The sequence below is a fragment of the Callionymus lyra genome, chromosome 6, assembly GCF_982586985.1.
Source record: "Callionymus lyra chromosome 6, fCalLyr1.hap1.1, whole genome shotgun sequence".
NCBI classification, from domain to species: Eukaryota; Metazoa; Chordata; class Actinopteri; order Syngnathiformes; family Callionymidae; genus Callionymus; species Callionymus lyra.
In genome coordinates, this window is record NC_141823.1 from 18,806,566 (window position 1) to 18,832,655 (window position 26,090).

At 35.6% G+C, this 26,090-nt stretch overlaps 1 protein-coding gene across 4 annotated transcripts in view; it reads left to right on the forward strand.

Annotated features, from left to right (window-relative positions):
* The first annotated feature begins 2,968 nt into the window (after nucleotides 1-2,968).
* plce1 (phospholipase C, epsilon 1) overlaps nucleotides 2,969-26,090 on the forward strand; it is a 61,368-nt gene continuing 38,246 nt past the window's right edge. For all 4 annotated transcript variants that reach the window (XM_087794052.1, XM_087794053.1, XM_087794054.1 and 1 more), the window contains exons 1-5: nucleotides 2,969-3,081; nucleotides 10,532-10,585; nucleotides 11,748-12,346; nucleotides 12,520-12,882; nucleotides 12,978-13,184. In XM_087794052.1, coding sequence (XP_087650178.1) covers nucleotides 10,582-10,585; nucleotides 11,748-12,346; nucleotides 12,520-12,882; nucleotides 12,978-13,184 — 1,173 coding nt within the window. In that variant the 5' untranslated portion in view covers nucleotides 2,969-3,081; nucleotides 10,532-10,581. The remainder of the gene's footprint in view (nucleotides 3,082-10,531; nucleotides 10,586-11,747; nucleotides 12,347-12,519; nucleotides 12,883-12,977; nucleotides 13,185-26,090) is intronic.

Consider the following 26,090-nt stretch of genomic DNA (forward strand, 5'->3'; position numbering starts at 1 on the left):
AGCCTTGGTCAGCCGACTGAAGGGATCCACAGGTGAGATGGGAGCCAGAGAAATAAGGTCGGAGTGTTGTTAAATGGTGACAAAAGAAGGAAGGTCGTCAATACAGACGGCATTACCCTCCCAGAAAGCAGAATTTTAGATGTGGAGGGTAAGCTACAAATACCTAGACATGCTACAGCCAGATATCAAGCACAATGAAGATAATAGGAATTAAATAACATCCAAATACCTCAAGGGAGTAAAGCAAGTCCTGTCGAGTCATCTTCAGAAACAAGGAGTGGGCAATCATCACCTGTTTCCTACTAGTCATCAGATTCCCAGAAGGAATACTAAGATGGTCGAAGGAGGAAATTCAGGCCAGAGATGTCTGAAGTTTCTCACTATCCACCTGTAGTCCATTGTCCAAAAAAAATGGGGCTGATGGTTGGGAAGAATCAGAGCCACTATCCAAGATGACTATCTCATGAAGATGACCTCAGGAGAATGAACCCTAAGGGAATGTTATACAATAGAAACTGACAGAGAAGAAACCATCATGGGAGTAAAAACCCCTACATGGGATTTACCACTGACATGGATCACCATCACCAAGTAGCCGATATAGTGTACAGGAACATCTGTGCCGAATACAAACTTTAGACCCAGAGATCAAGCTGAGAAGGACGGTCTAAGGTGATGGAGAATGAGTTAACCAAGTTCCTGTAGGACTTCCAGGTACAGACAGACAAAATGTTATAGTCAAACAACCAGACATTTTCATTAGAAAATCAACAGATGAAAGTCGTTTTGATGGATGGAGCCTCATAGAGCGATTTCAACATAAGAAAAAAAAGATACAAGAGAGACTGGAAAAGTACCAGCGGGTCAATGAAGAGCTTGAGAAAGCCTGGAAGTGAAGGCAACAACCATGCTACAGGTAGTCATTGGGGCAGTGACCTCCACATTAGTGAAGAAGCTCCGAGAGATCCCTGGAGAAACATCGGACATCTGTCTCCAGAAGAAAAGAAGTTAAAGGAAAAGAAAATATACTGTGCAAGACCATTAGGCTTGTGGTCCCGAGCTTCTTAATCGGTCTTTCTATTTCTTGTGTGTATCGTTCAAGTTGCTCAGTAACAAAGTGATATAATATGTTCAACCAAGCTTTTGTCAAGACTAAGAAAAAAAAGTAGTAAAATGGCACTTGATATTGTGTCATTGAGACTTCCTGAATAAATTGTGCCATTGAGACTTCCTGAATAAAATACTATAGAGACTCTTTTTCAGGTGGGGATTCCCACCAGTGTAAGCCTTGGTGGAGGTGTGTTTGAGGATTGCACATTCCAGCCAGATGCCATCAGACTTCCCAGCAGCAGCAGCAGCAGCAACAACAGCAGGGATAATAATCCCTCGCTCTCCAAAGAGAAATAAACGCATTTATTAGCTTTGTAGTAAATGGAGATTCTTGTTGAGGAATGTGTGAATGGAAAACACAGTTTAGAGTATTTTTTTAATAGTAATATACATCATAAACAAAGTTTAGATGTCATTAAAATGAAGTGAACTAGAATAACTAGAAAGAGGGAATTTCCAGAAGAAAATGCAGTGTGAATGCTGACCCTGCTGTGCTGTGGAAGTAGTAGTGGAATTAGTAGTCAAAATAGAAGTAGTAGAAAATTAAAATTAGTTGTAATTAATAGAAAAAGTAGCTATGTTGTAGTACTAGTAGTAGTAGTAGTGTAAGTATTCGTGGAATTAGTAGTTAAAGTAGAATAATTGGAATTAGTAGTAAACTTAGAAGTAGTAGAAAATTAAAAGTAGTAGTAGAATTAGTATTAATAGTAGAAGTAGTAGTGGAATTAGCAGTTAAAGTAGAAGAAATGGAATTAGTATTAAAAGTAGAAGTAGTAGAAAATTAAAAGTAGTAGTAGAATTAGTAGTAAATGTAGAAGTAGTATTAGTATTAGTAGTAGAAGTAGTAGTGGAATTAGTATTAAAGGTAGAAGTAGTAGAACATTAAAAGTAGTAGTAGAATTAGAAGTAAATGTAGAAGTAGTAGTAGTATTTGTAGTAGTAGAAGTAGTCGTGGAATTAGTAGTAAAGGTAAAAGTAGTAAGGTCAAAGTGGAATGCTTCCCAGCATTCACACAATGAATGAATGTGGTCAAAATCACATATAACTAATAATCCATCACAAGCATTGAAACATGATCTGAAAACTAGTCTGTAAAAATGACAAATTATGTTTAGGGCATTAAACACCGGGCCATGTTGTGGGACACCAGACATTCCAATCTAGTGACACACACACACACACACACATACACACACACATACACACCCCCATACACACGCACACACACACACACTCAAAAGCACACAAAAGGCTCCTCGTTATTGTCGTCCTGTCCTCAGCTCGTTGTCTACTGACTCAAATGAAAAATGCTGCCTTCAAGTTTGTAGGACAAAAAATAAGCGCTTTGGGAATTAGTGCTATTTAAATATCCCATAACACTTATAACACACACTAAAAATGAAATGTTTTTAACCAATATAGTTTCTTCTTTATTTACATTATTATAGTTTGATGCGATCATAAAAAATCTTACTATGAAATAATAATACCACGACTTTAAATCGTATACTTTTTTTTAAATAGTTGAGTAAAATGTCCCGGACCACTGCTCCTGGAAGTTTTTCCTTATAGATATTCTATCATTTAATGCCTGCTTTATATCATATTATTATTATTTTATTTTATTTTCATTTTAAGTTGAGTTATGTACATAAAAAAAAAACAAAAAAACTCAATTTTTTCCTTTTATTTATGCTATTTTTGTCTGTTCAACCACATGACGTCCACACACCTAAAGTAGCTTTAACAAATGTTGTATTATTAGTGTACCTCTATCACGGTGACGGACATAAGCAGAAAGCGAATATTCCGAGCTGTCCATGAACGCGTCAGAGCGGGCTCTGGTTGCAGCAGCAGACTCTCATCTCAAGTCGTGCACCTCAACAAGACTCCAGCACCTCAACAAAACTCCAGCTGGACTCAACAAAGGATGACTTTCTGACGCGGATGAGAAGTTTTCTTCACTTTTCGGTGAGTTCACGACTCAATTGTTCAGTCACGCTGAGGGTTTAGCGAGTTTGCGGTTTGTTTGTATATTGAAGGCTGTCAGTGAACCCGAGAAGCCACGAAAACCAAAGAGAAACTTGCACGTCAAAGTCACTTAAATGGAGGTTGACGCAGTGTTTTCACTTCAATAAATGCTTATGAGCTGTAAAAACGCAAACATGTCGCAGGGTTTAAAAAAAAAAGAAAAGCTGCTGTCAGTGTCGCTCCTGCATGACATCACTCACGCCTCACAAGTTGTTAGCATTAGCACTAATTAGCTTGAGGTGATGTGGCAGGTACATTGACTTTTCTCTTTTGAGTGGTTTTCGTGTCATTTTGGAAACTTTTTGCATTTAAATGTGTCCAATTGACCTTTAACCCTGATGCAGTTGTAGGCTGTTGTATTTCCTCAGGGGCCACATTTTTATACAGTAGCTGTTGTGAGGGGCCATCAAGAAAAAGTAAAGGAGCGTCAAGTATAAAAACAAGCAAAAATTATATTAAAAAAACAAAAAAACAATTTCCTTAAATGTTCTTTGAAAAAAATAAAATATGTAAGTAAATAATTTATATTTATAGAGCGCTTTTCCAGACCAGGATCACAAAGCGCTTAAACAATCAAAACAATACTCAATTAAATATATACTTGGAATGTCAAGATATCACCGAGAACAACACAGGAGTTCCAGAAAATCAAGGAATGTATTTATATTCACTTAAATCTAAATAAATACTCACCAAACAACAAAAGGTGACGACCTAAAACAGAAACACTCAGTCAAGAGACTAGGAATGAATGATAGAAATGCATAGACAATAGAAAAAAAACATGATCTTTGTGTACATGAGGGCCACATAAATACAGGCAAAGGGCAGCATGTGTCCAGGTCGACCCGTATGTATTGTTTATACCATATTAAAAAGTGTTTACTTTAAATCAGTGTTCGCCTGGTAGGACACGCACGCTCACACGCATACACACCCTTTCTTCAAAATAAGAAATGGGACACATTGTTCACATCAGTCATGAATTAAAAAAAACCAAAACAATCATTTGTCGTTTGGTTTTATAACTGTCCCACAATCTTATACTAGTTGTATAAAGTGACCCAAATCCTGCTGGTTTAAGTCTCTTTTGAGATGATCTGTCGAACACTAAAGTAGGTTTCTGTTCACAGAAAACTATATATGTTTGAGCTAAAATCTTTTTTACTGTGCCCTGATTTATCAGGAGTCAAGGATAGATTCGAACTACAGACCTCTGTTTACAGTTGTACACTGGAGGATGTTCGTCCGACAGACGGTTGGTTAGATAAAGTTGATTAGATATTGGCTTTTGACTACTTGACAATAAAACAATAAATAAAAAATGGGGCGGGATGTGGAATAACTGCATCATGTTTGTTGAGTAAGAGTTCACCAGTTAAGACATGTTTTAAAAAAAGTTAAAAATAAAGTACATGACTGACTCATGACTGACTCATTAAAATAAACGTGACTATTTTTATGTGTGAAGGAGTAGAGTGATAGCAGTGAATCAATCAGTCGAGCCAGAAACACCCACACAGATGCTGTCGCCACATTGTATACAAAACAAACCCCATTCTTAAGTCTGAAACCAAGGAAATGTTTTCTTGCAAGAAAAAAGCACTTGCCTTAAGTAAAAAATATATATTTCTCAGCAGAAATGAAAATATCCGGTCCTGTGATGCCACTGTTTCAAATGTTGAACTTATCCAACAATTTCCACTCACTCTCCTTGCATTTAAATGTAGTTAAAAATGTGCACACTCATCAAACGGCAGCCATTTCAAAGTATTTATTTTTATTTACTTTTTATTTATTTATTAGATGACATGTTTGCTTGAAAACAGTGTGTGTGTTTCATGCTTCCCAAGTTTATTGTTAATAAAAATTACAATAACAATCATAATGGGTTGTTTTAAAAAGAAAAGAAGTGTGTTTATCCAATCCAGTTTCTTAGTTGTTGATGCAAACATTTACGTAATTCAACTATAAAATGCTGAGCAGTCCATCGAACACTTTAGGGTGATTTGGGTGAACATTTTATAAGTTAAAGTTTTGTGTCGAGAGTATATAAGGTTCACCTTTATGAACCAACAGCTGATTTAAACATGGGTTTTGTTTATCATCACTTATGTGTTCAGAAACAGATACTGACCCTCCCCTTCACTCTTCGACTCGTATTTTATTCTTTGTAAACACATGAACACACACACACACACTCATTCATTACACAAGAAAACGTATCGGCCCCGTCTTGAGTCAACCTTCTTCGTTTTCTGGACAAACTCTCTCACAATCCTTCTCTCATTCTCTCACTATACACTTTCCACTGATGTGTTTTTCTGCTCACTAATCAAAACCATATGCTCCGCGAGCTGCTCGCATGAAAGCCTCGGTTCTGGTGGCTGCAGTTTCCTCAGCAGAACTGTCAACTTCTCACTTTGATTGTCCAACCTGGGAAACATACCTGCAAGTGTTAATGGTGTATTTTTTTAACCCTTTCTTTTTTCTTTAGGATAAAATATGATGCATATTCTCAGTGTATTTCAGATTTTGTTGGGACTAAATAACGTTGTAATAAACAGTAAATCCATTTTGTTTCAATCACTTAAGCTATTGGTTTGTAGCCCCATTTAAAAGAATATAACGTATTTTCTTTATTGTGAATATGTTGATTTGTTAACAGTTTACCTACAACAACAAACTTTACTCGGAACAAGGTGTACTAGGAGATTGGTTGCAATTTAAATTCCTTTAATTTAACTTTAGGTCAATGTATTTAACATCTATTCCTTTGTTCTGTTCTCTTCTTACCACATGTGGCCTCTTGGAGGTTCCTGAGATGTGTGTCACCCTATTGTGATCACACTGCAAAGCTTTCTTCTGTTGACCCCCCTCCCTCCAACAGGGGAATCCTTCTCACCCCTTCATGCTTCTTATGCCTCTGGAATGCTCGAGATCCAGTGCTGAGTCTGTAGAAAGTTCCAACAGCAGAGTCGACTCAAAAACTCATTAGAGATTTTTCTTTCTGTTTTTTTCCTACCTTTGCACTTTTCGTTCTCTGCCGGCTCAAGTGTGCTCTGTGGAACTGAGGTAAAAAAAATAAAGGGTAAGGTGATTAAAGATCCAGCTTCGTCGCTGACCAGCACTTTAACCTTTCATGGCGGGGTTGGTGCGAGTCACATGGTGGCCATGAGTCATAGTTTTGGATGAGTTGAGAAATAATCCCTCATGAATGAACATGAGAAGGAGAAAAGGCTTTTATGTTTGAGTGAAGGCCCCGCTGTGAAGGCATAATAATGATTCGGGCGACGCTTTCCAAAACCTTCTGAGAACCCAACTCATTAGATTCCAAGTTTTTTAAAAGCTAAAAAGTTTTTTCCGTAAGGAAATAATTCTCTAGGACATGTCCAGAGTCGCGTTCAGGACAGACATTGGACGGAGTTCATACTTTGTTTCACAACTTCATGCTTTTTCAGAACCAAAGCAAAAAAATTAAACTCTGCAAAGTAGTTCTGCTGATACATTTGCTTTCATTTATTATTTCATACAACATATTGCAGCATTCTAATTGTGATATAGATGACGGTATTACGGCTGAACAATATGGAAAAATAATAAAATCTCTGTTTCATGCCAGATATCTTGATAGCCATACAATAAGATGAGGATTTAGGAAATTCTTTATTGATTATAACATACTTTCTGTAATAAAATGTATATGTACTCGAAAATTAATGGAGAATAAAGAAAGACATCAATCATTTTAGAAACAAAACAAAACCTTAAATGATAAAACAAGTAGTGGAAGGTGAAACAACATTTTAAAGTCTACAAACGCAACATAACTCCTTCATTTTTTAATCCAATGCGTTCTCCAGATTCTGTCACAGAAAACCAACTTGTTAACCATCGTTCAACTATTTTCTTAGAACCCGCTTTTGAGACTGTGTACACTTGTAGCATGTCTTTATCAATGAATAAGTGATATCTCATATCTTCATGCCTGGTGGACGTCGACATACAGTTTATTATGATACACTCCTAAATGCAATTAAACTAAACTGAAACTGCTTGGGATTCACCGTCACACGTAATACTAAAGTGTCATAGTCCTCACCCTGGGTGATAATACTTTTATTATTGCGCGTTTATTGTGTGTTAGTGTTAAAGGAAAAGTGGCATTGCTATTATTCATAATATTGTAGTGCCCAACCGTCCCTTTTACCCTCGTTTAAAGTGTTGTTTATCTCTTCAACTGAGTGTTTTTCTCTGCCAGTATGTCTTATTTAGCAAAAATGATGAATGCATGAAATAGGGTAGAAGTAATTCTGAGTAGTTTCCTGGTCAATGCACTTGTGACCTGCTTTTTATGTTCTTCACTGTCACCTCCCCGTCAGAGACGATTCCAATCATGAGATGAACAGTATGTATTTTATCAGAAGAGATTTAAATAATTATATCAGGGTTGTTTTAAAAGATAAATGCAATAATCTGAAATACTCCTGTTTACATATGGTCACTTTCATTTAGCTCATTGTACCTTTTAAAATCTGCTTTTTATTTATGAATAAATGATATGTTTAAATGATTTATAGCTTCATCTCAGACAGAAATGAGGTTTCATTGTGGGCGTGCAGCGTGGCTTTGTCTAACAGATGTGGCATCAGTCTGCCAGGTAAGATTGGCATGTAGTGCAGGAAATTAAATGTACTGCTCTATTCTGTACATTCTTCTGCAGGGGAGATGAAATGAAAACAACTTAACAGTGAAATGCCAGTGGGGATAAACTCATGGGGGGGTTCAACCAGCTTTAAGGGGATCTGGGAAAACCAAATACTAAAGTAAGCTAGCTTGTTTTTGTTGCTGCAAATCCAAACATGTATTATTGTGGGTCTTTTAAAATAATGCTGACTTAAGTTTTATACTCAAAGATTTGCTTAAGACTGTTTATACAAATAGTCTTTATTGTCAGTTTCTGATAAAGGAGCTCCAAAAGAGAAATGGCATATTTTAACAGTTAATCTACTGACCCGAAGTCTCTTGAAGTAAATCTTGCTGCGAAAGTCAACCAACATTTTGGCAAATTATATGCCACTTTTTCCAAGCTTTAATTATTATAATCGGTGAAAAAATTTCCCCCAATAAATTTCCATCTTCTCATTCCAGTTTATGCAACAGTGCCATGACTTGACTCTGTTTCTAGTACATCATCAATTATCGTGGAAAGATTCCTGAACATAAATCAGCATGTAGAAACATGTCGCCACATCCTGCGTGTTAAAGCACGATTGCTTCACTAGTCTAGTTTAACCTGTTTAATTGCTGTCAATCAGATTCCAAAAGCAAAGGCCATTTAAGGTCATAGGTTAAAAATGGGTCTAGATAAATGAACTCACTAAGCAAAACAATAATTGGCAAGATGTCACTCTTAAGTTATAGAAATGATGTACAAGAATAAAAACTTGTATGTGAGATATCTTTTTATTTCACGGCTGAAAAGACAAGATTATAAGTGTAGGTAACCATGATTAGTTCCTCAAGGCATGTGACTGGCACCGCCCTAGGACAAGAAGCAAGGTTATTTTCCAGGGAGAAATTATTAAGAAAATGACTAACATTATCCACAGCTTGATGACAAATGTTTTTGTTAAATACATGAGTGAACAGCAATAAAGTGTCAGTTCGCTAGACTCTATTGTTCACCTGACATATCTAATCTGCAGTCACGGTATTCCACCTGTTCCACCGGTTGTTTGGTTAGGTTTAGAACTGTATTCACATCACTTACAGCAGATTACGCAGTATGAAATGTTGTTTATCCAGGACCTGGATTCTGATGCTGATGATGATACATGATGTTTAACCAGAGTTTGAATCATAAAGTAAAGTTTACTTTTGCATTTTTCTGCCCTCAAAAAAAAAATTGTTAAAATCTGATGCGGTAGGATATGATGGTACCTCAAAATAACAACCAATTGAATATAATAGTCCGACTAATAACAAGTATATGACGACACATTAGTTTTGAGGGTGTTTTGTTGCCCACACATGACATTAGAAGATTTTAGAACCGTAATTGCAAATGAACATTGACATTTAACCATTTACAACAGTGCCATTGTGTGCATTTTAGTCACAAAATAATGAATGAATATATTTTTGCGAGATTTTCTTGTTGGGTAACTGTACATTTTATCATTTTATCCTGAAATATATGTTGTCAACATTTAATATGAATTTATACAGTATATTTGGTGTTCCACAATTAAAATCACATTTTCTAAGTACACATTTAATAAATGAAATGCTTTTCCTTCCTGTAAGTTGTGGCACCTTCAAAAACTTCCACCTAACCCAACTTTTGGCAGCAACAGCATCCTGGTCTTTATGCCTATTACTGGAAATGTTGGCGACCTCTTCAAAGTGGCTGTCTGCTTCTTTAAAAACATATATATTTTTTAGCTCCATTAATAATCATGGATTTATACCTTTTTAACAATTGTACACTTTGACCACATTTCTGTTGTGTGTACACAATATATCATACATTTGCAAACATTAACTTTTTTTTTTGGTACAATCAACCAATTTACAGATGTTTACAGTTTCATATTACAAGACAAGATATTTATTGAGATTCAAAAGGAGCAGAGAGAAGAAGAGTTCATATTTGCACTTTATCTCTTAACTTGTTGTTCTTTTTATTTGCACTTTGTTCTTGTTATTGTTTTTATGAAACCTCTGTACCTTCTATCGTCTGCTGTGCACTGAAAACCTAATTTCCTGATGGAGATCTGCGATAATTAATATAAAATCAATACACATTTTTTTTTTCTTCCACATCTCATAAAAGGCACATTGTAGTCGGGAGGAAAGTCGTGTGAAGTTTCAGTGTCTGGTCATGAATGAGCTGCTTGTATCCTTCATCTACTCTGGTGATGTTTATTTTGTGTGGGGGTAACACTCGGCTCTGAAAAAAAGTCTGCGGACATTTGGGAGCGTACACACTTGTGTGTCAATGTGGAATGGGGAGGACAAAAACATGGCAGGAGTGCATGATTTTACAGAGTCAATGAGCTAAGCGCTTGGCTGTCTGCTCCTCAGTATTTATCCTCTCCCCTACACACTTTGGGTGAATGTGTAACTAGGAGACAGGTCCTCCCCTCGCAGTCACTCCTACATTCCAGCCTCAGCATCTTCATCAAGCATGTGTGGTTTTAAACACATGATGCTAACATGCTAAAATGACGAGTTTGGCAAAATTATGTCATCCAGCCAAACAATCAAGACGCATCAAGTCACTTTCACAAATAAAACATTTCAGCCATTTTAAAGTTTGATGTATAATCAATATTACTTGGATTTATTGAATGTTCATCGTTCTTCTCTTGTGTTTATCTTTCAGGTTCCGTCAGTGGACAACTATGCGAGCGATACCGACCACCACCAACGAGAATGAGTGCGTACACACATCCACAATCCCTTAACTGCAACCATAAACTTCATTTAGCAAAACGTTCCCCAGCTTTTCCCTCAGTGTCTCCTGTGTGTTTCTTTATTTCTAGTCATTAGTACAGCCGCAAAGCCCATGTTTCCCCAACACACGCACAGATTGTCAACACATGGCTGGCAACCTTTCACTCTTTCGTTACCAATTCAATTCATGTTCAAATTTAGAGCACTTCTGGTTGGTTCAAGACATACTTTATTAAATAAATGTGATCACAAACATTGAATTATGTGAGATGTACCTGTAAAAGGAATGTATAGAAATGTAGCTATTTTTCTCTAAACAACTTGAATTGAATGTTTGGTATTTTTTTAAACTCTAAACATAACTTGTTCAATCTTCCGTAGGAGTACACTTTCTTGTTATTTATTTGTCTATTTTGGAAGCATCTCTTGTCCTTGGGTTAAAAAAATTGTAAATAAAGCACCAGTGTCTTCGTCCATAGTTATTTTTGATTCACATTCAAATTAAATTGGTAAATAAATGATTATACATCTTAATCTTATGTATATAATGAAATTGCATTATTGTACTTTCATATACTTACTTATAAACTTATTTTTTCTGTTTCTCTTTATAATTACCATGGTTTTTATTGCCTGCTTATTGTAAACCATATTTCACTGAGGCAGTAATAGGTAAATTTGATCATGTCGCTTCTGTTTTACTCCAGAATAGTGGAATGTCTTCATGTCTTTATTACGCATGGCCAATACATTTGTTTACAAAACAAGAAAACGACTCTTATTGAGTTAGTTTCTGGTTTTAACTTCAGAAAGTCTGTACTTCATATGAAAACACTCTTTCTGACCAACTACTGTAAAGAATTTTTGTGGTCACATGACATCTAAGACTCTCTGGACAGGTTATCCAGACAAAGCTGCGAAGTAAAGAGCATTTTGAAAATAATAGCTATATTAATGCATCATGACTGCTCTAAACCAAACCAATCATTACTTAAAATATGAAGCAAAAAAGTCTTATTGTTTTATAATGCTTCTTCAAGTTGCATTTATATACAGTATACCTGTATATATTGTATAAAGCGCCATAAAAGCCATGTATACAACACAAATTTAAACCTAAACCATTTTTTTTCTCTACTTTTCAGTCCCAATAAGAGAAGATAAGACCGGGCAGACTATCATGACTTCTGAAAAAAATCTGAAAATGGTCAAGACTGTTGTTTTGTCCGAGCGAACTTCACCGCCATCATCTGGATTCAAGACAAGCGGAGAAGCAAGACGTTCAACAGACAGCCAGCAAACACAGATCTACTCCGAGCAGTTGTGGCAATCAAAACAGCGAAGCAGCCCTCTAGGTCTGTTCTATAGGAAGTTGAGTTGCGAAGACGATGAAGGGAACATTCTGGACAAACAATATGACTGTTTGGACGACTCCACAGAGGGAAAGACTTGCCAAGAGCGTTTTCTCGATAGAAAAATTGAAAGAGCAAATGAGAAAAGGGATACCTCAGAGGAGCATCTGCATCAACCGGACATTGTTCATGCAAACAAAAGGAAAAACAAATGCCAGCACAACAATGCCAGCATTTGCAAGCATGCAAATGGAACCACAGACTCTCCCAAATCTGTTCAGAACCCCAGGAGTATCCCTGATCCCGGTCCTCACTTCAACTCCTCTACTCGGCAACACCTGCGCCACATCCGTCGGAGTAGCATGCCCGTGTCTATGCTGGCCTTCTACAAGGTAATGAGCAAAGATGCTTGTTTAGAGGCATTTTCTCCAAGTTGATTTTATGTGTTTTCAGTGTAATTACAAATAGAAATCGGTGGGAATGAATAATGAGCTTTAATTTAAGTTATTGTTTTGTATTGCTACTGTGGGCGCATCAATTCTAGTTTTATTTTTTCTGCTTCTAGACGTCAACGTACCCCTCAAACTCTACCAGTGAACCCAACTCTTTAACACCCTCTCCTTGTAACTCTCCCCAACTGGAAAGCCAGAGGAATCACCGTAATAGATTCAAAGATGGTTATTCAAGTTTGGAGAGGCTCAACAGAAAGCCCAGAGTAAAGAAGTGCTCCTTGGAAAGTTTCTTCTTAAGACGGGCTTCTTTGGAGACCATGATAACAACCAGGAGGCATGAAGAGCAGGGGAGCAGTAGCACTGATGATGATGATGAGGAGGAGGAAGAAGGTTCTCTGGATGATGCAGATTTTGTGAGAAACCGGAGAGAGCGTTCAACTGTTCTGGTCAGGAGGTTCTTCAAGAACAACAAAAAGGTATAGTTAAAAAAAAAATCTTAATACGTCTCTTGAGTGTGTTAAATGATTCTGATCTTGGTGTTAAAGATTGATATATCTTACTCTAATTTTAGGTGACCAAGTCTGTTTGTACTGGAACTCGAGCGATCGTCAGGACTCTTCCAACAGGACACATGTCAGGCGATCTATGGAAGGAACTTGACTGCCGCAGAAATAGGATGCCAAACAAAAAAGATCTTTGGCAAATCTTGAGTCGAGGCGTTGAAGATTTCGCAGTGTGCCAGATGCTGCTTCACTACATTGGTCTGAGACTACACAAGGTAAGATGTTTAAATGTACACTCTTTTTCAAAAGGACTGATGACTTGTCTCCACTGTATTTAGGGTCGCAATAACTATTGGAGTAACATACGTTTGAGTGTTTTGAGCGCAGTAGGAGGTTTTGTAATTAATTTTATTGGTAAATAAATGCGTGTTGGGAACGTGAGTTGCATCGCTGATGAAAAATACACAAATGTAGGATGTTTATTGTATTAATATTAATCTTGAGCAATATTTCAATAGCAACTACTCGATTTATAATCAATTAAATACTAAAATAATTAATTGTTTTAGTTAAAAAAACATGTTCTGAGCCTTACTGAAATATTTAAAATGGAGTTAAACTCTTTATTCAAGAGTCAAGATGTGTAAACTCACTGGAAACCAAAGTTGACCACATTTCCCAGATTCTATTGTTCCTAAGGACATAATAATGCTTTTAAGAAGGGTTCAGCTAAGAAGGAGAGCTAAGATAAAGGTTTTTCCAAGATTCCTTCTTAACTGCCTTCTTAGCAGAACCTTAAGATCAAGGCAAAGACACTTTGTAAGAAGCTCTTAGTGGGGTTTGATCAATTACATCTGTTTCCCTGATATCTGTGAAAACTATGTGTAGTTGTTAGAAGGTCTGTACGTTTAATATATTTTATCTGATTTGTTGTAGTATGATATTGCAGTAAAAGTTGTGGCGTGTTTCTTTCAGACTCTTCCTCAATTGCATATGTGTTAATTTATAGCAGTGCGTGAATGCAAAAGAGTGTTTTTAATGTTATTTTACAGATTAATCTGCCTTAGAAAGATTATTTAATTATATTTTATTCTCTACTAAAGTGGAGGATATACATCTGACGCATTTGGTCGCTTAGAAGGCTGTTAAGAGTGGTTCAGCTTCATCTTACAGTTTGTTCTTAGTGGAAGATCTTCTTAAGCTGTGAGTTCTTGGAAGCATACCCTTATTTCACAGGGTTCTTATGAGCCCTCCTAAGAAGATTGTAACACTTAAGTGCTTCTTGAAGAATCTGGGATACACGGCCATTGTCATTAATAAACAGCAAAGCTTTCCCTATATATAAATGTAATGAACAAAACTGAATATCTGCTCCAATAAAATGTTGAAATTTCCCTTTTCAGTGACTAAAAAATAGCAAAAGCATGTCCATATATCTGTGGACCAACGATTATTCCAATGTCATAGTGACCTCAAGACAGAGCTTGTATTGCTCTCTTCTCTGTGGATCTTTCCACAAAAGATGCTATACTGTCTAAATATAGTGCTTTTCACTATAAGCAGGCTTTTAATGTTGTGATTGCAACTTTATTACTGACTCCTGGCTCACCTGAGGAGGATGAAGATTGTGCCTTCTAGTGTTTGGATTGAGATTTGCTGCATCCAATTGCATGGTAGTTAATGGATATGTTTAAAGAGAAATATGCTAGGGTCACACACAAGACACACAAGCCCTTTGTTCCAGGCCCGGCAGTGTAAAATTGATTTATTCTCTGTTGGACCTGCAGCATGTATTACTGACAAACTCAATAAGTGAACCTGTATATACAAGTGTGAGAGAACACATGTGAAAATCTACTCTGTTGAAAAGCATTAGAGATGCAGCCATGGAAATTTGAGAGAGAATGAGTAACACATTGAAATGAGTGAAGGAAATGGAATCAGAGAGTTGAGGATATTACTGTGTCATTTTTCAGTTTCCAGCCAGAGACAAACTGCTTATGACTGTCATTTCCAGTTTCTTTAGATCGATCAGTTTCATCTTCTGCTTGACTTTATTTTAATCATTAACATTTTATAACGGCTTTAAATGGGTCATTTGTAGACAGAAGTTTAATGTGATTAAATTCCGAAGCAATACTTTCCTGTTGTTTTTGGTTATCTTATCCCTGCCCTTCCTGACAAAACCAAAAACATGTGAAGGCAGCGGCGCATCTGTGGTGCTTCAAACTTTGTAGCAAGACTTTTGAAGTCAAATCCTTTCTTTGATCTTCAAATATAACAATCTCACATTTAAATAACATTTGCAGATTCATAGTCAATAAACTGTTTTTACACCAGTTAACCATTTACTTTTGAATTCAAGGATTAGATTGCTTTTCGTGTTTTCCAAATTTAAAAGTATCAACATATCTTATGCTCAATATTAAACTGAAAATTTGACAACAATTTTTCTAAAATCAGAAAGAAAGCCTTCTATTGTTGTATATTCAAAAATTAGCTAATTTTATGTATGAATTTTTCTCTTTTCAAGTTGTTATTGAATGTAAGGCTATGATACTTTATGTATGGTTATAATTGCTTATATTTGTGTTGTTTGTTATGCTTTCCTATTGCTGTCTTTACCATTCCTGCTGAATATGCTGACAGACGCCACTTTAACTGAGAGAATAAAAAGAGAATGATAGAGGTGGAGTTGGGGCCAAAACCTTCTGGGATTGAGTTAGAAAAACAAACACAAATTAACCTGTAAAGTATGCAGGAACAGCATTCATATAATTATACTGGTAGCTCGTTTTAAAGTTCTCATTTGTCAATTTACAAATGGACCCAATAAGTGAACCTGTATATACAAGTGTGAGAGAGCACATGTTTAAATGTTTTATTAACAAGTAATGTATCTCTAATGAAAGTTGAATTTGTGTGTATATATATTTATATATATAAAATGCATGAAATACTGCACAATTGCTTTTGAAGGACAGTGACTTTAACAGTAACATACAGGTATCCCACCGATTATTTAATGCAACATGGATCTGAGTTTGTTTCTGCTTGATTTATGCATAAAATACACACAAAAAGCTGCAACAACAGAACTCTGTCTAAGGTTTCTCACTTGCCGATGGGGCCCTTGTGCCCTCAAAACACTCGCACACACGAATACTGGATCGCACGCTGCTCTGTGGTTTCAGATTTGGCAGTGTGTTTTTATGAGCCCGCTGTGGTTTTTACAAATACAGGCTGAGGTAAGTCCAAGCTGAGCTGCTTTCATAATGACCCCATTCAGATCGTGGGGGTTGCCAACACTTTCTTGATCGGAAGATCATGTTAAACAATTTCTTTAGAAATGAAGAGTAAACAATAAGCAGATGGTTAAAGGTGATTTGTAAACTTTACCTAATATTTTTATATCATTTTGCTTTCTCTCTCCAGTTAAATCCCTCGCCTCAAAGTTCTCTTTATTACAAGTAAAACATGGTGGACTGAATAAGGGTAAAATAACAATCCTTATTATTTTGTTTATTTTAATGCTTCTACAGATTTGTGTAAAATACATTTTTGCAATGGCTTTAACATAACATAACAGGATCTCCAAAATAATTTATACATGTTAATAAGAGTACTTTTACAATTTTCACATTTGCAATAATAACAATTATAATAAAAAATATAATATAAAATATCACTCACGATTGATTAAATTCATGTTGTGGTTTTATGTTCAAAAATTAAAAGTTTGAACCTCTAATACTTTAATGGTCACATTTTCTTTGTTATTGGCATTCTAAATAAACATTTAACATCGTTTTAAACTAGCTGGAATCTCTTTCCCACCTTTAAACAATCTTTTTTTTATGTGTTGGACATAATACGGAAGTGTTTCATTACTGTTTGCACTTGCCCACCTGCAGTAGAGATCAAACCCTTCTCAACCGAAAGCATTTTATCGCTTTACTTTGTGTGCTTTCCAAATTATACCCCTGCCTCACCTGGTGCTGGACTGAGTGGTGGTGAAGTCACCACACAAACGCACACACACACACACAAACGCACACACACACCCACACACCCATCTACGCACACAAGAAGCCAGTGAACTACTACACACTAAGTAGTTCCTGTAATACTATTTCAAGAGGGTTTTACTGGTCCATAGGGAGTTGGCGTCCCTACCAGGAATTTTGTTTTTTTCGGGGGGGGTCTCTGAAGTATTTTCACATAGACTGTTCCAAATCTGTAATATCTATATTGGAAACTCTTACTGTCCTTTCTCAAGTGATGCACAAATATATTGTTGCTGTTATAGTTGGTTCGTAAAATACCACAGAGGTTTATTCTTTTCTTGTGATTCCAAGTTAAGTTTGGAATGTTTTCAATGATTTGTCTCTCGAGTCTAGACAGTGTTTTGTGGGAATTAATATTCAAATTGAACGTCTGGTTATTGGTTTGCAAACAGAGGTTAAGCTTATATTGATGATATGGCTAAAATGTTCTAACTATAAGTAAAATAAGCTATATTTAAATCTCTTGCATTTATTTAACATTACAATTTTTTTTTACTGTTATAACAGTGAAATGCAAATTGTATTTGGTAAAATTAAAAAAAAAGGCTCACCAAGATGGTAGAATTTGAACGTTAGAGTATTTGACATATTTTCAAAAATAAAGGTTAAGAACTGGACTTTTGTTATTTAACTTTTCTGCCAATTGTGCAATGTGGTGTTGTAAGACTTAAAATGGTAACTTAACCGAAGCTGAAACTCTTCTCTAATGCTTTTTTTTAAAAGTTTTACTGTCCTTTTAACTAGAATTAAATCATGGTCTGATTATTTTCAACTCACTCTACAACATGTGGTATACATGCATCCAAATGCCCCCCCCCCTCAGTGAACTTATCTCTGCAGTTGTGTGTGTGTAACCGTTTTTATTTATCTTTCATTATGCATGCACAACATTGGAAAGCTGTAAATCTTCTTTAAATTATTTCAGTGTTTCATTGCAACTGTAATGTGTTTTAAAATGGTGTTTCTAGATAGAATATACCTTCAAGAAGTTGAAATGTGTTTGTCAAATCCTGTCAGCAGTTAAAGAATCATCAATGAAGGACTAATACTGATCTATTCCCATATTTACTCTGGAGTTTCAAACCTTCAAACATGTCATCGTGTACATTCTCACAAAGTCCTGAACACCTTTCCATTCATGTCAAATTAAAGCCATATATTTCCCAGAAGGAAAAGCAGAAGCTTATCTTTATTTTTTAAATCAAACAATCATCCGTATATCATCTTGACATTGTCAATTGTTGAGATACCTTTGGTAAATATTAACCAGTTGTCAGAGGTGATTACACACATTTCATTTAGAAGGCTGTATAAAACTCATTGTTTACTCTGTTTGCAGTTCCTTGTATTCCCACCGCTTAACTCTTAATATTTTGGTCATTTAATTACTGTACACACTAAGATATCCATGACTTGTTGTGATGTTCAAAAATATGAACTACTAATCTGCAACAAATACTGACACTTCCTTTGTTGCTAGGTGATAGTATTGTTTATGAATATAATTTCTTCTGAATAGACAAGTTAAATATGTACTTGCACATGTGGTCCAGGCACAGTACTATACATTCAACCCCTGTTAATGAAAATGTTGTTTTTATCTGTATTCACAATTTCCTTTAGTGTAAAGACCTTTTTTTTAACACATTATACGACCGAGAGAATTATATACATTATTATTATGAAAACTTATTTGTGTTCCATCGAAATTAACTATAATCGTGCTGCAAACTCTTATGTTCACATCTGGGGATTCTAATGGATAATTTTTAGGATCATACTGGAGTGACCAACACCACCTTTGTCCAAGTCCACAGCATTGTGTCAGTACTGGCCATACAACTAGGGGTGTAAGAAAATATCGGTATAAAGATATATTGTAATATTTTTATTCACGATACTGTATCGATATTAAATTGCACTGTATCGATATTTAAAAATGTATATATACAGTATATGTGCTGACGTCTCCACTGTAGTGAAGATGTGAGCGGATGTTGCGGAGGAGAAATCACGCTACAAGATTCAACAGCATTAACTTTCTTAAACGTCTAAAGACGCAATAATATGAGCCGATTGAGGGAGAACAAGAAAGACGAAACAAAAAGAAGCAGTAATCTTTGCTGTTCTGTAGAGACGAGAGAAACTTTCAGTCGACGCATGAAAGTCAACAATAACAAACGTTATTGTTAGTGTTAATGTTAATGTTGACTTTATCATTGGTATCTGCCTCAATCCTATACATATAGTTTGTGTTTCATACTTGTTGAATAAAGATTGACAGCGCTTAGTTTCATGTGTGTGACGTCAGACATCAAATTTAAAATTGATAAACTTCAGGACGATCAACGATGACACAAGTTTAGTTTAGTCATAACACCGTTAAACACTTTACTAACTTACTATTAAATCTTGTTAATCACGGATCAAATGATTTATTTATTTTTTTACAAAAAAACAACTTTGAATTAAAGTAAAATGTTATTTCAAACGTTAAATATATATTAAATTGATTGACAGATACTGGATATTGCATGTTGCTCCAGGTTGTTTGAGACTGTTAATGCACTTTATTTTTAATATAAGTTTACATTTTTGTTCATATTTTGAGAAGCACTTTCCTACAAGCATTTTGGTTAGAGCAAGTATTTGCTCAATTCTTTGTTGTAAAAGCCATACTGTTCCTACAGTATCGCAATATATCGCAATACATCGATCGTCACACATATTGTATCCTGATACGTATTGTATCCTCAGATTCTTGCCAATACACAGCCCTACATACAACCCAAAAGTATTACCGACATTCCACCAAACTTGTTCTGGTAATTGAGTGTTGTGTTCTTCTTGTGCCATGTGTGTGTTGCAACACGGTGAGTTGTATAACTCTTTGTTTCATCTGTCCTAAACTTTTTATTCAAGTATGACTGGTTTATCCACATGTGTTTTGGCACATATCCACGTTTGTGACACTTTGTCGTCTCATCGTTGACTGACACCAAGAGACCTTCAGAAGCTTCTTCCTGGACTTTCTTGGTGGGGATTTCTGGGTCCTTGCAACCATTCTACCATTTTTGCTCTTGCATTATTCTTGGTCCTGCCACATTTGGTTTTTCCATCCATACTTCCAGTAGACACATTCCATTTCCTTTAAAAGTGACAACTGACATCTGTGAGATCATTTTTAGAGACTTTTCCTAAATTATGCTTCTGTATTGTTTGACAATTTTCATTGTCAAATCTCAAGTCAGACCTCGGGATAAGAAATAATGTAATAATGTTGCCTTCATGCATAAATGTTCAGTATTTTACTTCAGTATTACAAGATGTGCGAGAAGCAAATTGACAAAATGAAGAAAATTCGAAATACAGATGGAAATGGCACACACTTGCAAAATCCACTATATATTTAAATCGAATAAAATGGAGTGTTTCCAGGATGAGTTAAGAGTTAAGTCAAGGAACCATCTGCCCAATTCCTCTATCCTATTACACATTGTTATATTAAAATAAGTACAGCAAAAAGATGCTTTTAACCCAAAACTTACCACATATTTATGTACCTTCATACATATATGGTAAAATACTATTGCTTCACCAACACATAAAAAAAAGCGACACATGTTGAAAAAGACTCAAATGAATAAATAGACGATTACAAAATCATGCCTATACATCTACACATATTGCACACATTGTCGTCACTTTCCTGTTATACCTTTTGCTCTATAATTATTTTTCTTATTGAAGAGGATAGGTGTAATAAAGGAGGATGCAAAGAGGTCTGGTCAATCTGGATAAAGCTGACTTGCTGTCGCAATGTATGTCAGCAAGTGACAAAATATAAAAAGTAGTCACAGAACTGCATATATATATATATATTTATTTATTTTGTCGATTGTATGCAGCAAAACCTATGTAGCAGGACATTTTTGTTTGTAAATTATTTTCCATTGGTTCACACGGAACACCCCTGAATCACACAGGGGTGTTATTGAGGCCTTGATATTTTTGGCAAAGAATGTGTGTTGTGCAAAAAACAAGGGTTGTTCTGCTGTCAATTAGGCCTGAGCTACAACTCGCATGGGACCACCCACAAACACAATCACGGCTTACTCCCCTTGGATGTTTAACCTTGTGTGTCCGACCCTCATATTATCTCGCTCTGTTGTGCCACCACAAAAGAATGTGCCAAGCTGGGCACTTTCCTTCTCAGCTGGCCGTTGCAGCTTAGCCTGAGATTAGTGAATGTGTGTTTGAGAGCGTGCACAGTGAGAGACACTCACAGAAACATCAGGGCGGTACATTTCTAACACGCTTCGATAACATACAATGTCCGGCCGACGTGGTAGTTTGAACGTGAACCCAGTTCCAGAGTGTTAGATGCGGAACTGGTGAAAGTTTGTTTCATTTCATTCTGTTATCTTTTGTGGTAACGGTAGGGTGTCAAACTCGTATGTGGTTTGTTGTCAGGGTAAGTGTGTGTGCTGTCAGCTGAGGGGTTTTCACATCCCTGTGTGGGAATAAGTAGCTTTCTGCAGACTCCCCCTCCCCTAAAGGCCAGAGCCAAGGTTGTTAAACTTGAGGGTATGACCAGGACACAAGCAAACACTGTTGGGAATATTGACCCAGTGAGGTCAGCCTGCTATACACAAACTAAAATGTCAAGTCCGGTTTATTCAACACTGTTTGGATCAAAAGCCTCTAGTTTCAAAATTGGGTAAAAAAAAGAAGTAATACCCGCTTTTATTTTTGACTCTATGCAAACTTAATGTAAATAAAAATTGTATTTAAATGTTTTCAATCAGGCATTTAATTGCATGTGTTTGCGAGGGTGGGTTTCCTCCAGGCTTTCCAAACAATTGGTGCCCGAAACGTGTTAGTTTGTTTGACAATGTGTGTGTCAGTGTGTGGTCTACCAGGGTTGTGTATCCATTAACCAAACCCACACTCACAGTTTCAACATGAGTCTGGGAAATGGATGATAAAAGATGTGTGGATTGTAAATGTGTCAAGAGCTCAACGCTAGTGACCACTTAAATCAATTCAAACACAGTTTCCCATTGGGAAGAACTGTAAAAGCAGATTCTGCTGCCATCTGTTGGTGTTTTTTATAAGTGAACAACTTCTGTCATACATTTTTTAGAAAATTCCTGTTAATATTTTGCTTTTCACTACGAAAATGAAGTCGAAAGCTATATCTGTAAAATGTAGTAGTACTAGATTTTACAGATATTGCTTTACAGAAACTATATACACACACACAAATACAATAAAATATTTATTCATATGGTTATAAAATGTTGTAAAAAAAGAATTGGATCATCCTTCTTGTTTTTGTTATTAGTTTACATTAACAAATTGTAGATACATATTCTGAGGATGTAAAGAAAATATAAAAAACATTGCAACATCAGCCATCTTTTAATGTTTAACATTTCAATTACTGTTTTTATTTAATGATGATTCTTTCTCAAGATTTATACCATATGAGATATAAGAATACAATGTTTGGTTCCAAGGACTTCTAAATATTGTTTCTTAATGTTAATGTTGCTGTGTTGGGTCTTACTTTATAACTTTACTTTATATACAGTTTAAAAAATCATTTTATAATATTTACTTTACAATTTTTGAAATGCATTGTTATTTGTTTTAGTATTTACATTAGCATTTAATAAGTCGTGTTGGTGTTTCATCTATTCATTTCACACTTGGTTGTTCATTGTTATTTAAAAAATAACACATCACCATATATAGCAAGCAGCAAATGTGTGTATATATATATATATATATATATATATATAAAAAAGGATTTCAGATCAAACTGTATTTACGATATAAACCTCAACAGTCTGCACTCTCCCAGTACCAGACACCAGAGGGCACTAGACCTTTAAATACAAAACAAATGTGTCTTTACACAAATAAATGGAATTAAGGAGAGAAATTATTTGGCTTTTTTCGGAAGAAAGAACAAAATGTTATTATTTTGTTTGTGGTTTATGACAATTATTTATTGAAACTGATATCATTGCATGACTTGATGCTACAGAATAATGAATAGAAAGAGTACTTCATCACCTATTCAGAAGCTCAAGAGGCCATTCTTATTCAAGGAATATTGATCAAAGTAAAGCAGGATGAAAAGAGACCGATCCAATGTTTGTTTGTCTTACAAATGTAGTTTATGTATTACTGTGACTGCATAATTCTGATGTGTTATTGCAATACTTATCTGTACATTGTAGGACTTAAGGGGATTTATTTTCTTCTGGTATTATGGTGGTTCTTACATTCATTTGTTTAAATAAAATAAAATAGTAATTAAGTTTAATTAGTTGAATCTCATTGAATAAAATTTCATTTTCTCACATGACACCAGCATCCTAATTTTGTAGAGATCATAATGTACAGTGTGAAGTAGAATGCATTGTATTTCTTCCATTTTACTAACACTACCTTCTCTTTTTCCACCACAAACAGTTAATTCCTTGACAATAATTTTTGTCAGTTTTCAGTTATACATTTTTTTAAATCTAAATTATGAGATATACATCAAAAAGTATATTTTACATCTATGCTCACTGGCACCTTTTTAACTATACTTTGAAGATATATATATATACGTTTTTGTTACACTCTCATTGGGTTTTAATGTCTGTTATTGATGAGGGTATTCTTTACTCTCTGTGTGGTTCGAGGACATGTTTGCAGGGTTCCCTCTTCTTCTCTGTGTCTGTTCATGTGAGAATCGTTGTAGAATCTCAGCTGCTGTACAATACTAACAGTGTCAATCTCTCCATTAGATGATGGTGAACTCTTGATTTGACAAACGTGTGGTTTGTACGTCATCTAGAGTATTTCTTGTGTGTGATTCATAAAGCCCATTTCCTTTTGAGAAGTAGTGACCGTATGAACCTGTACTTTCAAAGGGTAGGCAAGTGAAGCGTTACTGTACAGGAGTTTTTAAGGCCAAATTGATTTGTTATTTATTTATTCATCAAAGCTTTTTGAATTTTTTTTTTTTTTTACTCTATTCTTGTTCTAATGCCTTTATTTTTTTTTTTACTCTGTAGCACTTTGAGATTCGTTGCTCAAATGTAAAGTGAGATACAAATAAAATAATTAATTTAATTACTATTATAGATACATTAGGCTAAATTATCTATATTAAATTATAGAGCGAAAGTATCTGGATGTTCTGTTCTATGTTAGTCTTTGTATCTTTTGTCTTTTTTATTTTTCTTTGATCTATGTTCTTTGTCTTTATATTTGGACTTAGATTGTATCATCTTGTTCTTTCTCTTTAGTTCTCTTTGTTCTTGTTCTTATTTTATTTTGATTTATTTTTTACGAGAAATTGCTGTATTTGCTGTGGCTATTGGAAAAAAAACAATTTCCCGAAGGAGACCTCCTGATAATAAAGTTCTACCTTATCTTACCTTACCTTATAGAATAAGTGGCATTTACGTCTTGGTTGGATGTTGGATGATCTTGTGAAATGATAATCATCTCAAAACAATCTCACTTGTGTAAATAGCCATAGGTGGCAAAATTAATAAAATAATTCACATTATACAACAACCCAAATGTCTGCTTATGTCATTCAGATTGACAGTAAAAACCTGGTTAAAAAAATATTAAGGCTTTCCTTCTCTTCTCACTCGAGTCTATGCTTTGTGACGGTAAAACTCATCGTATGGCAGAATTTCAAGCTTCTGGGTAATATCTTCCAAACAAAGCGGAGTGGATTTATTTAAGTTAGGTCGGACAATGTTTACAGTCCCTCCAGGCTCCTTGAGGGATCAATCGATAGAACCTTGTGTACTTGTCTCCCGCGCCTCGGTGTGTTTACAGTGTGCACTATGATAGTATCTTCCGTCTTGTTGTGTCGTAATGGGTCAGATGTCCCACACCTAATATGGGGGTTCCCTCAGCCGTGGACGCAGATCGAGTATCTGTCTCTTTCTACCTTCCGAGAGGTTACTCTTTTCTTCCTCGTCGAACTTTCTTACTCGCCGGTTGCTTGTGAAACTGATGTCAAGATCCCTATCTCATCAACAGAATTTTCCTCCCTCTCTCCGCCACTCTCTCTTTTTTTTTTCTCTCACTCTCTCTCTCTCTCTTGCCTCATTTCATTCAACTCTGTTTTATAAATCAACTAAGTACGATTGGAGCTTTGTGTTTCCCTTATTTGCTGTTATATATCAGCTTTCCTGGTGAAGGGGTGAGTAGGAAAATGTCATCTTCAGTTTCATCTTTTTAAATCAGTCTTCATTCATTTGTTTTGAGATAATGTAAGACATTGTAAATGGATGAATTGAGGTTTGAATTGTTGTGATAGAATTTTCTTAACATAACTTTAGTGTTGGCTAATGCTTCCAGCAAATATCTTTTGGGAACACCAAAGAGTTTTCCAAATGTGAACAAAAAAGGGATCAGACTAAACTCTGTCTGCCTCGCTCAAGTACAGACTCTTACAATGATATGACATCATGAGAGCCGACCAGGAGCCTGGATGTTGTGGAGCAGAAGGGTCCCAGTGGAAGCTTTTGTTAATGGGTTCCAGGTTGTTAAGCCCTCTATATAACCCCCTTTTTTTCAAACTTTCTTCACTCTTCCTCTTGGTTTTTATGAGTTTACATCAGTGTGAAATGTTCTCGGCCTCTTCAACAATTAAATTAATCTCAAATATAATGAGTCAAAACTAAGCCAAAAACAAACAAAACATTTTCTAACGGTTTCATTCTGCTTTAATTTTAAGTGGTGTGACATAATGCAAAGATAGGATCAACATCATGATTCAAGAAAGTTAATAAAAGCCATGAATGGTAGAAAAAAACGGATTAAGGAGAAGAATGACAGAAAGAGAAAAGCCATGAGAAAATGTGAAAAATCCTCTCCTAAGCTGCAGCTTTTTCTGAGTTTAATGAGGGTTTTTAGTCGCGTAAAAGAATCAGCGTTTACTGAGGATTAAATACTTTTAGATGTTACTTTTTTGTAACCATTGGTACGAGCAAGAGCTCTATGTGAGAATTGTGTTGATCAGGAAAAAAAGATATCCATTGACACAGGCTTAAAACATGACATCCAGATAATGGTCTTCATCAT